Source organism: Amphiura filiformis, chromosome 3 (assembly GCF_039555335.1).
Source record: "Amphiura filiformis chromosome 3, Afil_fr2py, whole genome shotgun sequence".
Classification (NCBI taxonomy): domain Eukaryota; kingdom Metazoa; phylum Echinodermata; class Ophiuroidea; order Amphilepidida; family Amphiuridae; genus Amphiura; species Amphiura filiformis.
Window position 1 is genome coordinate 8458078 of NC_092630.1, and position 13738 is coordinate 8471815.

General features: G+C 35.8%; 1 protein-coding gene across 2 annotated transcripts in view; it reads right to left on the minus strand.

Annotated features, from left to right (window-relative positions):
* Nucleotides 1–13738, minus strand: part of LOC140147960 (uncharacterized) — a 50177-nt gene that overhangs the window by 20076 nt on the left and 16363 nt on the right. For both annotated transcript variants that reach the window (XM_072169753.1, XM_072169754.1), the window contains one exon: nucleotides 12661–12821. In XM_072169753.1, coding sequence (XP_072025854.1) covers nucleotides 12661–12821 — 161 coding nt within the window. The remainder of the gene's footprint in view (nucleotides 1–12660; nucleotides 12822–13738) is intronic.

Sequence of the window (13738 nt, forward strand, 5' to 3'; positions counted from 1 at the left end):
TATGTTATGAAACATATTTGCCTTTCTGGGACAGAAAAATGTTTGTTCCATGATATATATGAGAAAAAAAATCAATTATTTTTGACTATCTGCTGTTAGTGTTAACAAAATGTAGGAAAATGATACATTAAATCCTTTAAATCAATGAAATAAAAAATACTGCAGCTGATATTCAGTTAAAAATTTCTTTTTTGTTAACTTTTAAAGAGTGTATATATTCAAAATATATCATCAATCATTGTCAACTGCAAAGTTCATATTTTTGAAAAAATGTTATTTTAACATGGAATTCCCATTAGCATTATTGACCTTATTTTGCGACAACTTCTGGGTCAAGATTGTCAATGGAAATTCTTTCGGTAGGGCGACATGTGAATCACTTAATTTTAAGCTCAAAACACAAGAGCAACAATTTCGTAACTATCGTACAGTGTCAGCAAGTTTACATTCACAAAATTTGTTATAGAGAATAATATATACATAAATCTTTCAAATCTCATCAGGAAAATGGAAGGAAATAGTCAAATATTTGCATCAAACTGAAATGCGATGCGATGCAATATCGGTGATCAGGAGCAATGTAATATTGCATTGCCTGTTGCCCAAAACATCAACATATGTACAGACGGACGCACAACTTTTGAAGGCTAGCGGGAGGAGCCCTGGGTGTAGAGTTAACATGGGTGTGATAAATTTCAGATATTAAACATTTTTAAACATACCTCACAGTTTTGGACAATCTCTACTAACTGGAACTATGAAAGTAAAAATTGAAAATGCGTAATGTATTCCTCCCATTTCTTGAGTCTGTATGACCATAAAAAAGTTGAGCCCTCCAGCTATTTATTTCCTGTCAACTGTTACAATACTACATTGCATCACAGATCTGTGATTGCATGTAGGTGGATGCTATCCTTCCACCTATTTCCCACAGGTATACACAGTCACTTCACATCAATTGAGAGGAAAAAATAAGCTTGGTTGTAAAACTTGAACATGATTGACGCTATTAAGCTATAAGAGTCGAATAAAATGGGGGAGGATTCACTGCTGATTCTCCTGTATCCATTGTGAGTGGGATGTATCATGCACTTGTTCAAAACATATACAATGAGTAATTCAACATGCATATGTCGAAGGGGTGTAAGCAATGTGTCACAGATGGTCGGCCTAACGGACGGACATTGCTATTTAAAACAGGCTTTGCCATTGAAATTTGTGGGGGAGCTTTTAATCGCTCTCCTTGAGTGCTACAGGGGCAGGAAGCAATAGGAGAGCATTTTTACTGTCCTATGTGGTTGTTATTGTTACACCAAATGTAGGCAAGCAAAAAAAAGCTCTCCTCAGCTTTATTTGAGGGGAGTGATGGGGAGCAATTGCTCTAGCTGCTTAAAATTCATTTGGCTATATTTTAAAGTTACTGTAGCATAAGTTCAATGGTATTGTGATGTTAATAGATCAAATATTTTTCCATAAAATAAGATAAATATATTAGAATAGTTGGTGAAGAGAAATACTTGAGTAAAAATTTTGCATTACACATAGTACACGTTCAATCACACTTAGCCCACATACATCCCCATTTGTGCTCACTAAAATATCCACTCCTTCAAGATGGTTCTAAAAATAACCAAGTTTGACATCATACACTGCCACAGCTTCCTTGAGCTTCCTGTGACTATACCATATGGGGGCACTCCACTCTCGGACATGGACACATACATAACTCACTCTCAACAGCTTTAAAAACTAGCAAACAACAACTTTTTTTGGACCGAAAGAAGCGGTGAAGACCTTGGAACAGCAAGGATCTAAACGAACATGCATCTGGTTAATCTGGTAAGTAGAAACAATAAAAATACCTGATTTCATCTTTATTTGAATGCATGAATAAGATCAACAGAAGGCAGGCTTAGGCAGCAGTCAATAAAAAATTTCTTTATGAGTGACAGTAACCCATGCAGTCATGTCAGGATCACCATCAACATCGGTCTTCATATCTCACTCATTTGCTCTAAAATTGGATGAAAAATGCTCAATTTTTTTAAAAGATCATAAAAAAGCCTGATTTTTACCTAAATTTCAACCTTTTTTCACAAATTTCTCAAAGTTGGTCAAAATTGAAAAACATAAAAAAATGAGTCCCAGATGATTCCTATTTCTAAAAATTGATAATTTGTTTTTTCTCAATAATTTTTTTGTTACATGGTCCGAAAAAATTTGGGCCAAAAAAACAATAACCGTTTTTTGGTATTTTCTCCAAAATTGAGCATTTTTGCCCAAATTTGCATCTCACAGATGAATTCATCAAGTCTGCCATTCTAAATATACTTTTATATACTTCAGACCAACCATTTAGCAGTTATGAGGTTCATAAGTTTCCGTAATTCAAGGGATAAGACCACCCTTGATGGGTATATCACTGATTAGATTATTGCTGCCATTCATTGTTTATCATTGCCGTTCTTGTGTCTGATTATATTGTCGCTCGGATGACATACCGTAGTATCAGCAATTTTTGACAAGATGAGATACCGTATTCCCTCAAATAAATGCCCCCGGGAGCGTTGCATTTTCCAAAGGGGGGGTGTTTATTACAGGTCATTATTAGAACTGTAATTCCCGTTAAAATCATAAGCTTAAAACTCACAATGAAATGACGAACTATGAACTAGAAATACCGACTTCTGGTTCACTTCCGGGTTTCCGACCAGTTTTTAGCCAATTATTTACGCCATTATTGACCATGTGTGCAACTTGGTAAGCTTACTACACAAGATAGCATGGAAATATCAGCATTTTTTAATCATCTTGGTTGAAAAAAGTGGTGGGGCATTTTTTAAGGGGGAGGGCGACTATTCGAGGAAATATGTTGAGTTCAAAAGTTTTATAATCTATGTATTAAGTTCTACATGTACATTATGACAAACTTTCAAGATATTATCACAAGTTAGGTTTGGCGTATCTCTCTCAATGGGAAAATTGTGTACAACGTTCCCCGTTTTTGCATGTGGCGTATCAGTGACATACGCCACTACGTTGTAAATATATGTGACATCCGCCATTTTTTCAGATATCGCTCCTGTGTGGCTATGATAGGGCTGCTAAAAATACATGATTTTGGAGGCCAAAAAATGCACCCAAATATCATGTCAATTTTGAATAGTCATTTTTCAAAATTTTTTGACATACTGACGATAAGTTGAATGGCTAATTACAATTAATTGGTAAATGACAATGTATTTTATACATTAAGCCCAGAGTAATGGAAGACACATTCGTCCACGCCCAAATTTGAGATTTCTTGATATTTATTAACACTAAGATGAATTCTTTCACTTGAAACTGATAAAATACAAAGTTCTTGCTAATATTTACTCGTATTTTTGCTTGATTTATTTCACTCTTTTCAACTCTAAAAAGTCACATGGCTCAAGACAGCTTAATAAATTGGCGGGAAATAATGAGTCAGAAATGCGCTTGAATCTAAATATTGTGATTATGCGGCGATGTCCAACGCAGTCAAGGCGCGATTCGGTATGTTGTTAACGCCAGCAAAATGTGGTGTAAACAAAACAAATATTTTCAGTCAAAATGCCGCTTAGATTTTTTAATTATTTTGGATTTTGGCGCACTGAAAGCAGACATTATAGATTTATTGGTGCAAAAAGATGCATATTTAGACCATGCACCAGATACAGCTTTTACAAGCGTGAAAGTCTTACCGCTTTTAAAATATAAGGACGCTTTTGTTTTGACATTTTTTACTAAAACGTCGATTTCTCAGAGTTCACTTTTAACAATATTGCACGATTTTTGTGACAAGATAACTCGAAAAATATGCAAGCAAAAGGTAAACTTTTTGCACTATCGTTTAGAGTACATCAAAGTCTAGGGAAGGTTTTCTCATTTTTTCAATATACACCATTATGTGCAATTTTTAGCTTAATAGAGTGACAAAAAATTTTTTCACATGTTTTTTTCAATATTTTGAAAAAAGAGACGAATGTCAAAAAAATTAAAAAACCTTCCCTAAGTTCATGTCTCTTCTTCATGAAAAGCTAACTGATTTTTTTTTACTCCGAACGGATTTTTTTCTAAGTTGTTACAAAAAAATTGGGGTAAAAAAGTGAATTTTTGTGATTTTTTCAAAAACTCAAGATTTTTGAACAAATCTGACATCACCATGGGATTCCTTGACTCATTTCCTTTCCAAAAATGTATAGTTTTATATACTTTGGACAAACAATTCAGAAATAATGATGCTCGAAAAGGTCCATGTTCTCTCCCATTACTCTGGCCTTAAATTAATTTGTGATTTTTTAAAAAACTAGAGATTTTTGAACAAATCTGACATCACCATGGGATTCCTTGACTCATTTCCTTTCCAAAAATGTATAGTTTTATATACTTTGGACAAACAATTCAGAAATAATGATGCTCGAAAAGGTCCATGTTCTCTCCCATTACTCTGGCCTTAAATTAAATTTAAATATCTACTTAGTAATATCCATTTAAGAAAAGGAGACATTTTAATTGAGGTAATGTATGACAAACAGGTAATACTAGAGTTGCATAAACTTCAAATGCGATTATCTCAAAATGTCCATTTTCGTGATACCTCGCTATGTCATCCGAGAGACAATATTTTTGCTAGTTTTTTGGCAGGGCAATGGAGCCAACGGTTGATCGATGATGGCTTTTCTCCCCTTTGGTGTTTATTCATCTCTCTTGGGAGGGTCTGTTGGTTTACTGTTCTCTTGTCTTGAAAAATTATTAGTGGTGCACGACGACGGGTGGAAAGTTATCTTCATTTCATATGCCTCTAATATGCACCCGAATTAACCCGAACTTGTCTTTCCTGTGGAAACCTGTGATTAAATATAGTAGCGAAATACATGAGGTCCAAATGTATCGGTTGCATTGGCATGGCAAGAAACCTTGTATGCCAATTAGTGCCAATTTTGTGTCACATACACCACAAAAGTTGAAGATCAAGTTTATTACAGTTGTTTATTTTTAGATCCTGCTCCTGATCCAGCTCTCCTCCCACCATTCCCACAGGAGTCCAGCATGTGCTTGTACTTGACCTCATTCTGACTATTTCCCACTAGAGGTTTTATTTATTTGCTATTCAAAATGATCATTCTATAGCTGATACAATCAGAAATCTTCAACAACCTAAATTAGTTCCATTTTCCTGTTGACCAGTCATTTCCTCTACTTAAGATTGTCCACCAAAAAATGGGCCGAAAGTCGGCATTTTAACTTTTGAGATGTTAAACAGGCAAATTCTCCTAAAAACATACTTTACAATTATGTCCCGTCCCTGGTTAGCAAAGGTAATAAAAAATAAAAGAAGAGTTAGGAAATTTATCCTTTGTTTTCTGACTGATATTTTTTGAGGTCTAGGTTAAAATGGACCATATCTCGAAACAAGCTCTGCCAAATTACAGCCCATTTCTAGTGTACTGTCACAAATATCTTCAACTGAGAATGGGGATAGTCCAGGGACTGCCTTTTGAGAGGAGAGCAATCGCTCCTCTACATGCAGCTCCTCTTCAGTCGCATTTGTAAGAGTGATTTACAGCTCCTCTCGATGACTCATTAAATTCTTTACGCTTTAACGCGGCTGTGTACTCCAGACACTGTTTCTTCCGCGAAATTGAGCTTTTTTGAAATGTATTTACTTTGTTATGTTTTTTATAAATACAAGGAAAGAAAATCCAGATTTGTTAACTCTAACTACTCTATTTTATGGATTTTATTTCACTATTTCACTCGCTTCCGCAATTTAAAAGGAAAGAAAACCTTTGTTGTACCATCGGGTATACGCAAGCAACAACGCATCGCGCGTTTGTAGACGCCGCAATATGTTAACGCACAGATACGCTACGCATACGCAACGCTTATCTGCATGCGCCGGCGCCTCTTATGGAAGCACCACGGAAGCACTGATTTCATAAAAACCTAGCGGTCAAATGGCTCCGCTTTTAGCTGATAAAATGTGAATTTTTTCAAGTTCTTTCCCCGATTTAATAATCAAGATATGAATAGATTTCGCCAAACTTCTCAAGGGGCTGTGGATTTACCCGATGTTTACGTAATGTAAGGTAGAAAAACGAGAACTGCCGCATTCTCCTGTGAGCTTCGATCAAAGTGCAAAATGTGACCACTTTAAACTTCAACGGCCTTTATTTCAATGTTCATTTTCTCGGTAAAATGACGATTTAGGTACACGATAACTCAATAAATACAGCATCTATAGGTAAGCAAATATGATCATTGTAAAAAGCATGATCGACTTAAGAAACGGTTTTCTCATTTTTTTTATATTTTTGTCTATTTCCGATTTTAGGCATCATTTTGTGCAAATAGGCGTTTGTGAATTTTAAAAAGTTCATTTTGATGCCTTATATGGTCAATATCTCAAAATTATTTTTTGCCAATATCAAAAAACTAAAAAAACCGTTTTTGGAATGGTGTCTCAAGATTAAGAAAAAAACAAAACAAAATTTTTTGGAAAGAGTGTTTTTTTGTTATGATGTACCGAACAAAAATTGCCAAAAACTCTTCATAATTGTTGTTTTTACACCAAATCTGTATTTATATTAAGATTCATTGATGTATTGCCTTTATAAAAATGTATACTTTTATATGTCTTGCGTGAATAATTACAAAGTTATGGCACTTTTACTACATGCATGTCTGAGAGTACACAGCTGCCTTAATGGCCACATGTGCAAACAGGCTAACAGCTCCTGAAGTTCCTCTTGAAGAGCATTCTACAGCTCTTAACCTCATTTTCAAAAGACAGTCCCTGGATTGTCAACCTGTTGAACCAAATGAATTCATGTTAGATCATAGATACATATAGGCGACCTCTCACCCAATTTGATTAAATAACAATAAAAAAATTCAAACTAAAAAAGCAAGATTTTACTTTTAGTACGCTCGCCTGTGCCATCTGACCTTGTACAAAATAATACACAATGGACGCTTAATAGGACGCAAATTAAGATGGAATATTGCATTTTTTTAGTTCAAAGTGTCAATTTCTTTTGATTCAAGAATCTTGACCTGGCAGAAGTGTCATGGCATAATTAATTGACATAGCTTGGATTCCTATCCTGGCCTCACTATGAGCCCTAGACTAGCCATGTTACATATTCAGTCATGACATAACTTGGCTTGACTTATGTATGTGTGTTGACTAATCGGTTCCCTGTTGATTCTAAACTGGCCTCAAAAAGAAACTTATCTTAAAATCCTCTCCATAAAAATTAACAAAAATTGCACATAGGATTACTTCAATACTCTACTCTAAACACTGGTCAGTAACCAAACAGTTGTCCAACTGACACAACAGCAAAATGCACTGACATGCAACACCTTCCTGGACCACATTCACAGCGCAACAGATTTCTTTGGCTGGGTTCCAATTATTCGCCAGTGAATGTGATCCCGGAAGCTGTTCCATGTCAGTGCGTTTTACTGTTATGTCAGTTGGACAACTGCTTGGTTACTGACATGTGTTTAGAGTAGAGTATTGAAGTAATCCTGTGTGTAATTTTTGTTCATGTACAACAAATTTACAACTTTGGACACATTCTTAAGCACATATGATTGCCTTTAATAGTGCCCCAGCATACTTTCCTTTAGCGGAATTGCCTTGAAAATAGTCGTGCCACTTGTTCTGTATAATTAATACAACAATGTATTTGTAATGCTTTGTAAAACATAAAAATTCAAAGTTCATAAAAAAAGAAACAAATGCAAAGAATAAACTCAAAATAGCTAAAAAAATAGAAAGTTGACAAAACAGAATATATATTTCATTCACTTGCTTTATTTTAAATATAGTGTCAATCGGCCCGCAAGCTTTCAATTTTGGTAATTACTGGAATCCAGTTTCCAAAATTCCAATCTGGTCCCATTTTTGACCATTTTCAAAAAAACAAAATAAAATTTTGTTCTAAGGAAGGTTCTTTTAGACAACGTGGTATATATTATTGCTTAATATTGTTTTAAAAATCAGTAACAAAATACCTGCGTACTTGATTGCACTTCAAAGATGTTCATAATATTACTTTGTTATTGTCAGCATTCTTGTGTAAATTGTCAACAAACGTTATGTGCAAAGTGACACAAAACAACATTATTTATCTCACCAATGGTGACACCAAATTGGATAAAACAAAAAGCATAGGAAAGCTATGCCATGGTATTTTTTTTTAAACCATTGCTTATTAAAAACAATTGCACCAACTTAAACTTACTTTTAGTACAAATCACTGAAATCAGTTGATTTTAGTTGTGTGATGTCATTTAATTTTTTTGGGAATGTATATGTTTTTTAGACATTATATTATAACTTTTTTAAATGTGCTGACCTTTTGCCTTTGAGTACTCTATGCTTGCCTCTCCCTCTCTCCCACATCAGCTTCTTGGGGCCCCTCTCCCCCACCTCAGCTTCTTGTGGCCTGACTACTGGATAACAGATCAGTATCACCATGGTAATAACAAATATGAAAAATAGCAAGAGATTGACATCTATGGGAGACTCCATTTAAAATCCACACCCCTGTGTAGGAGATTTAAGGTCTTCCATAGGTGTATGGATTCAAACTAGTATAGGCCAATGTCAGCCCAAATCATAAATTATCATCACAACCTACAGATGAAAGGACACACACTGACCAATATTTAGCTTTCGACTCACACCATCCACTATAGAACATAAGCTTAGTGTTGTTAGGACCCTCTTCCATCGGGTGGACACATTGGTCACTGACTCAGAAACAAAGATCATAAACTCAAGCACATCAAATCGGCTCGAAATACTGTGGCTATGCAGATTTGAGTTTCAAACGAGCTCAAGTTAAGAAATCTAAGAGTAATCAATCTCAAAAAAGAAAACCTTTGCCTATGTTCAGAACTTGTCATAAAAAGTCAAAATAGTGTTCAGCAATTATAACATCTCCACAGTCTTCAAACCATATCAAACTCTCCATCAATTACTTGACGCGCCCAAGGATAAACCAGGGTAATGATGAAACATCACACCACGCTCCCTGTGAAGATTGCGACAAAGTATATGTGGGAGAAACGATGCGAGTTTTAGGAGAACAGTCTAAAAGAACACACTGCCTACACCGCCTCAAATACATCAGCAATTGCAGAGCACCACAAGCGCACAGGACATGATGCTAACACTGACAACATTGAAGTGCTCTGCAGGGAAGGAAAGCCATTGCCAAGAAAAGTGAGAGAAGCGATTTTCATCAAGAAAGAGACCAGCCCCACACTTAATAGGGACGGGCCGAGAACTTTAAAAAATCTATGACACATTGCTTCTAGAAAAGCCTTCCAAAAGGTCAAAAAAGGACATTGTCAACAAGAAGTAAAAGTCATACACCAGTATCACCATAGATCCTAGAAATTAGGGTCTATGGTATCACACCGCTGATGACGGAGTATATAGTTGATGGTTTTTTTTGTTTTTTTTATAATTAGATCAAGAGGCCTTTACTTATCTGTCCCTTGATGATTGTCCTGGGATCTGACCTTGAGCCTAATAGTCAAATCACTCTGGATTTAGAACGTAATTCTAAATCAAGGACACCATCAACATGGGAACATGGTTGAATGATGGGATTGGATAAAAAGGTCTCTGCTAATCTATCCCTTGAGATGGTTACGCTTTGTCCAGGGACTGAACATTGAAACAGATTTGTCCAGGGGAACTTAACATTGAAACATATGGCCAATTTCAACATTTATCGGAAACACGGTTAAATGTGAAAAGAATTTATTGGATAAAGGGGTCTTTTACTAGTACACTCTTGAGATGTTGGAAATGGATAAAACAGTCTCTATAATCAATCCCTTCAAGATGGTTATGCTTTGTCTAAGGGACCTTGACATTGAAACAGATCTGTCCAAGGGACCTTGACATTGAAATATATGGTCAATCTCATCCTTTATTGGAAACATGATTAAATGTGAAAAGATTTTATTGGATCAAGTGGTCTTGACATTGAAACGAAAACACAGTTAAATGTGAAAAGAATTCTTTGAAATTTTCACATGTAAAGACATGTTTTGGTTTTTTGTAAATACCTGATAAGATTTGCACATATATCATTCCGCTAGTCTATTTTGACTTTATCACAGGGTGTAGCAGTTCTTGTTGGAATAAAATATAATTTTAAAAAATCTAAAAATTTAAATTTAAAAAAAATCCAATTTGAATCAAATCTTCTTTTTAAATTTTTTGTTTTAAATTGCCAACTATGTTGGAGACCAAATAGTCATACCGCTTCCACTTACTGGCAAAAGGCAGAAATTGCACAGTGACATCTTTAATATTGCATGTTATAATGTATTGCAAATCTAGTACTTACCCCCCATGCAATATTGCCACAACCATTTCCCAAAATGCAAACAACCTGCTACCATACTTTAAATTGTCCCTGAATACTCATAACTGTAACAACAACTGCAGCTATTTGGTACAGTTATAAAAAAAACGCAGATTACATCACAAGCAGGCCTTATATTAAGTATGCCTGGACCAGGAGCTAAAATGAGCTCCTGATCCCAAAATGGCTCCTGGTCCTATAGTTTGCAATGTAAAATATTGGAAACACCAGCAGCCCAAACTGGGCAACCATGTGGTAAAAAAAGCCTGGGTGCCTGGTTAATATTTAGCCTTGATCACAAGCATTTTCTGATTTGGATAGACTATTGCGCAATGCGTTGCTATAATTTTTCTATTAATGTGCAAGGAAATAAATGATTTCATTGAATCACAGGGGTGATCTGAAGATCTCAAAAATAGAGCTTTCATCAAGGTTATAATACGTAACTACTATTATATAATTTCACCATGCTTTAAACACGTGGAGCTTCAAGCATGGTGGGCCTTTCATTGGATCATGTAGGCTCGCTGACATCTGCTTGTGTCATAGGGTTGTTTCTTACTCATGATATTACACGCTTCTGAAGTTTATCACTGAAGCAATGGGATTTGTGAACATGCTAATGTATCCAATGGGCTCTTCCAGTTGAAATCCATGCACCCCCATGGCCTTAATTTACCATACATGGAGTGTGATTTTCAAATAGGGTTACCTGAATGGGTAACTCCATTTTACATCTACACCCCAGGTGTGGGAGATTAAGGACATATCTTCCACAGGGGGTGTATGGATTTCAACTGGAATAACCCAATGTTGATCCAATCTGACAACTAATCGGAGTCGACATCTAGGAGTATCAAACAGCAAATTGCTATTTTTTATGGCATAAAAAGGCCTGTATTAAAATATGACCTAAATATAATAACCCTTGCCCTGTATACATTACACAATGTTATGCAATGTATAAACCCTTCCCTACATGCACATGTAACATTATGCAATGCAGCATGATGAGAGCAAGAACTTGTACTATATATACACTACACACTTAAATTAAATGTGGGTAACCTGATTGACAGCTTCATCCCCTACCAACTTCACCCCTAATCCAGGTGAAAGCTCATATTTTTCTCATTTTAACATATTGAAATTAGGCATTCCAAATCTGTAAATTTCTGAAGAAATCATCAAAAAACTGTCGAATAAGTCTCAGCTGTTGTAATACAACTTGTATATCACGTTTGAGACTGATTAGACAGTTTTTTGATGATATCTTCGAAAATACACCGAGCTGGCACTTCTAATTTCAAAATGGTACTGAGAAAAATAGGGTCTTTCACTTGAAATCAATATATTACATGATAATGATGATTATCATTAATAAAAACACTGTAGACTACCAAAACCACGCTGTATAAATATCAGTAATTCCATACGGAGTTATAGTTACATTTACAAAATACATTTACATCTTTTTTGCATGAGAGCTTGAATAAGGGATGACATTTTATGTTATATGTAAGTTTTAAAGAATTTGATTTTCCAAATATAACAGGTCACCTTTCTTTATTAAACATGCATGTGAATGATGTGAAGCCTGGGCTCCCTAAGGCAAAGGAAAACTTGCACATGCCCCTGTATTATCTTGGGCGGTAAACTCTTATTGCATGTATGTACATGCCTTGTTTTAACTAATCATACATGTCATTTTACAGGCCTAAATATTTGGATTGCATTATTGCTAAATAATTGCTGTTCCTGTAATAAACTAGACATGTTTCAGTGTAACTATAGTGTTGGATAGGTCACTTCATAGATATAGCCTATATGTGTACATCCATATCAAAAGGATGTACTTGTCGGCTGTTACATGTGTCTCATTTCACATAATACCTCGGAATAAATACCAGGCTCATCTCCAAAGTGGAGGTCACTTCAAATCATTCCAAGTCACATGGTTTAGGAATACAGAGAACATTCCATAACTATGTGACTTGGAATGATTTGAAGTGACCTCCACTTCGGAGATGAGCCTGATATTTATTCCGAGCTATAATGTGAAATGAGACACATGTAGCACCCGACAAGTGCATCGTTTTGATATGGATGTACACATATAGTGCTAACAATTACTCCCTATAAATGGGCTATTCCAGGTGAAATCCATCCATCCCTTATGGCCTCGTTCTCAACCTGTCCTGGAAAAGGCAATACATAAACCTGATATTGCACTTACCGGTCGGTTGTTTTTCCTTCACAACTTTGACAGGTTTAGTTCTTTGGTCTATTTTAGTCGGAGGTTGGTCTGCAGCGGTGACATCAAGGTTGTCATGGAGACTCACTGATGGGATGGAGTCCACTTGCACTTTGGCTGCCTCCTGAGTGTAACCAGTGTTTCTGTAGATTTTAAACAAAAACAAATACTTTATATAAGACAAAATTGATGGAACAAAGAACAGTAATTTACAGCAGTTCAAAAAACATTTTGCGATGACTAGATGAATCCCCCGTTTGTCATTAAATGTTTACTTAATTTTAAAAATTGATCTCAAATGACCTTTGAGTATATGAAAATCACTAATGGATGAAGGTTCCCATTGAGCAGCTATGGGCCATGTTTGGTTGCGTTTGGATTTGAATTGTTCATGTGAGAGTATTTTTCATTTTCAGCCTACTTTAAAAGTTGACCTCACATGAACTTTAATTTCATAACAATAACATGCCAGGAGAGCCCCTCCTACTACTCCTGCATGACTTACATGTGGCAACTTCCAGAAAGCTTAGCTCTGCCCTGGACCTCAACAGGGGGGCCTTAAGGCCAGCTTCTGAATTCTGCGCTCACTTTGCTCGCTCGCACAGGATATTGGCACTTTTCATTTTATTTCACACAGTGGCACTTTAGAATATCCATTTGTGAATGCCTGTATAATAATCAATTGCAGTAAACCCTTGACGAGCGCATATTTTAAGCATACATCACATATTTACTGCGTTGGACGCACTTATGGTCTCTGATTGGCTGTTGAGGTGATCTGCTGTTGCCGAGTGGAAATTTATGAATGAACTGTGCGCCGTATGCGTTATTAGCTCCAAATTTGCAACATCACGGTAGTCGCGCTCGTCAAAGGTTTACTGCAAAATACTATACACTCTCTACATGACTGGTGCAAGGAACACCAGCAGTTGCTAGTGACAATCAAACATGCCCTCGAGCAACAAAAGCAATTTTATCATTGTGTGAACTCTTTTGAAAATGTATCTTTTTCATTCAAATGGTTACCGTGGCAATAAATTTGGGCTATTAAGACAAAAGA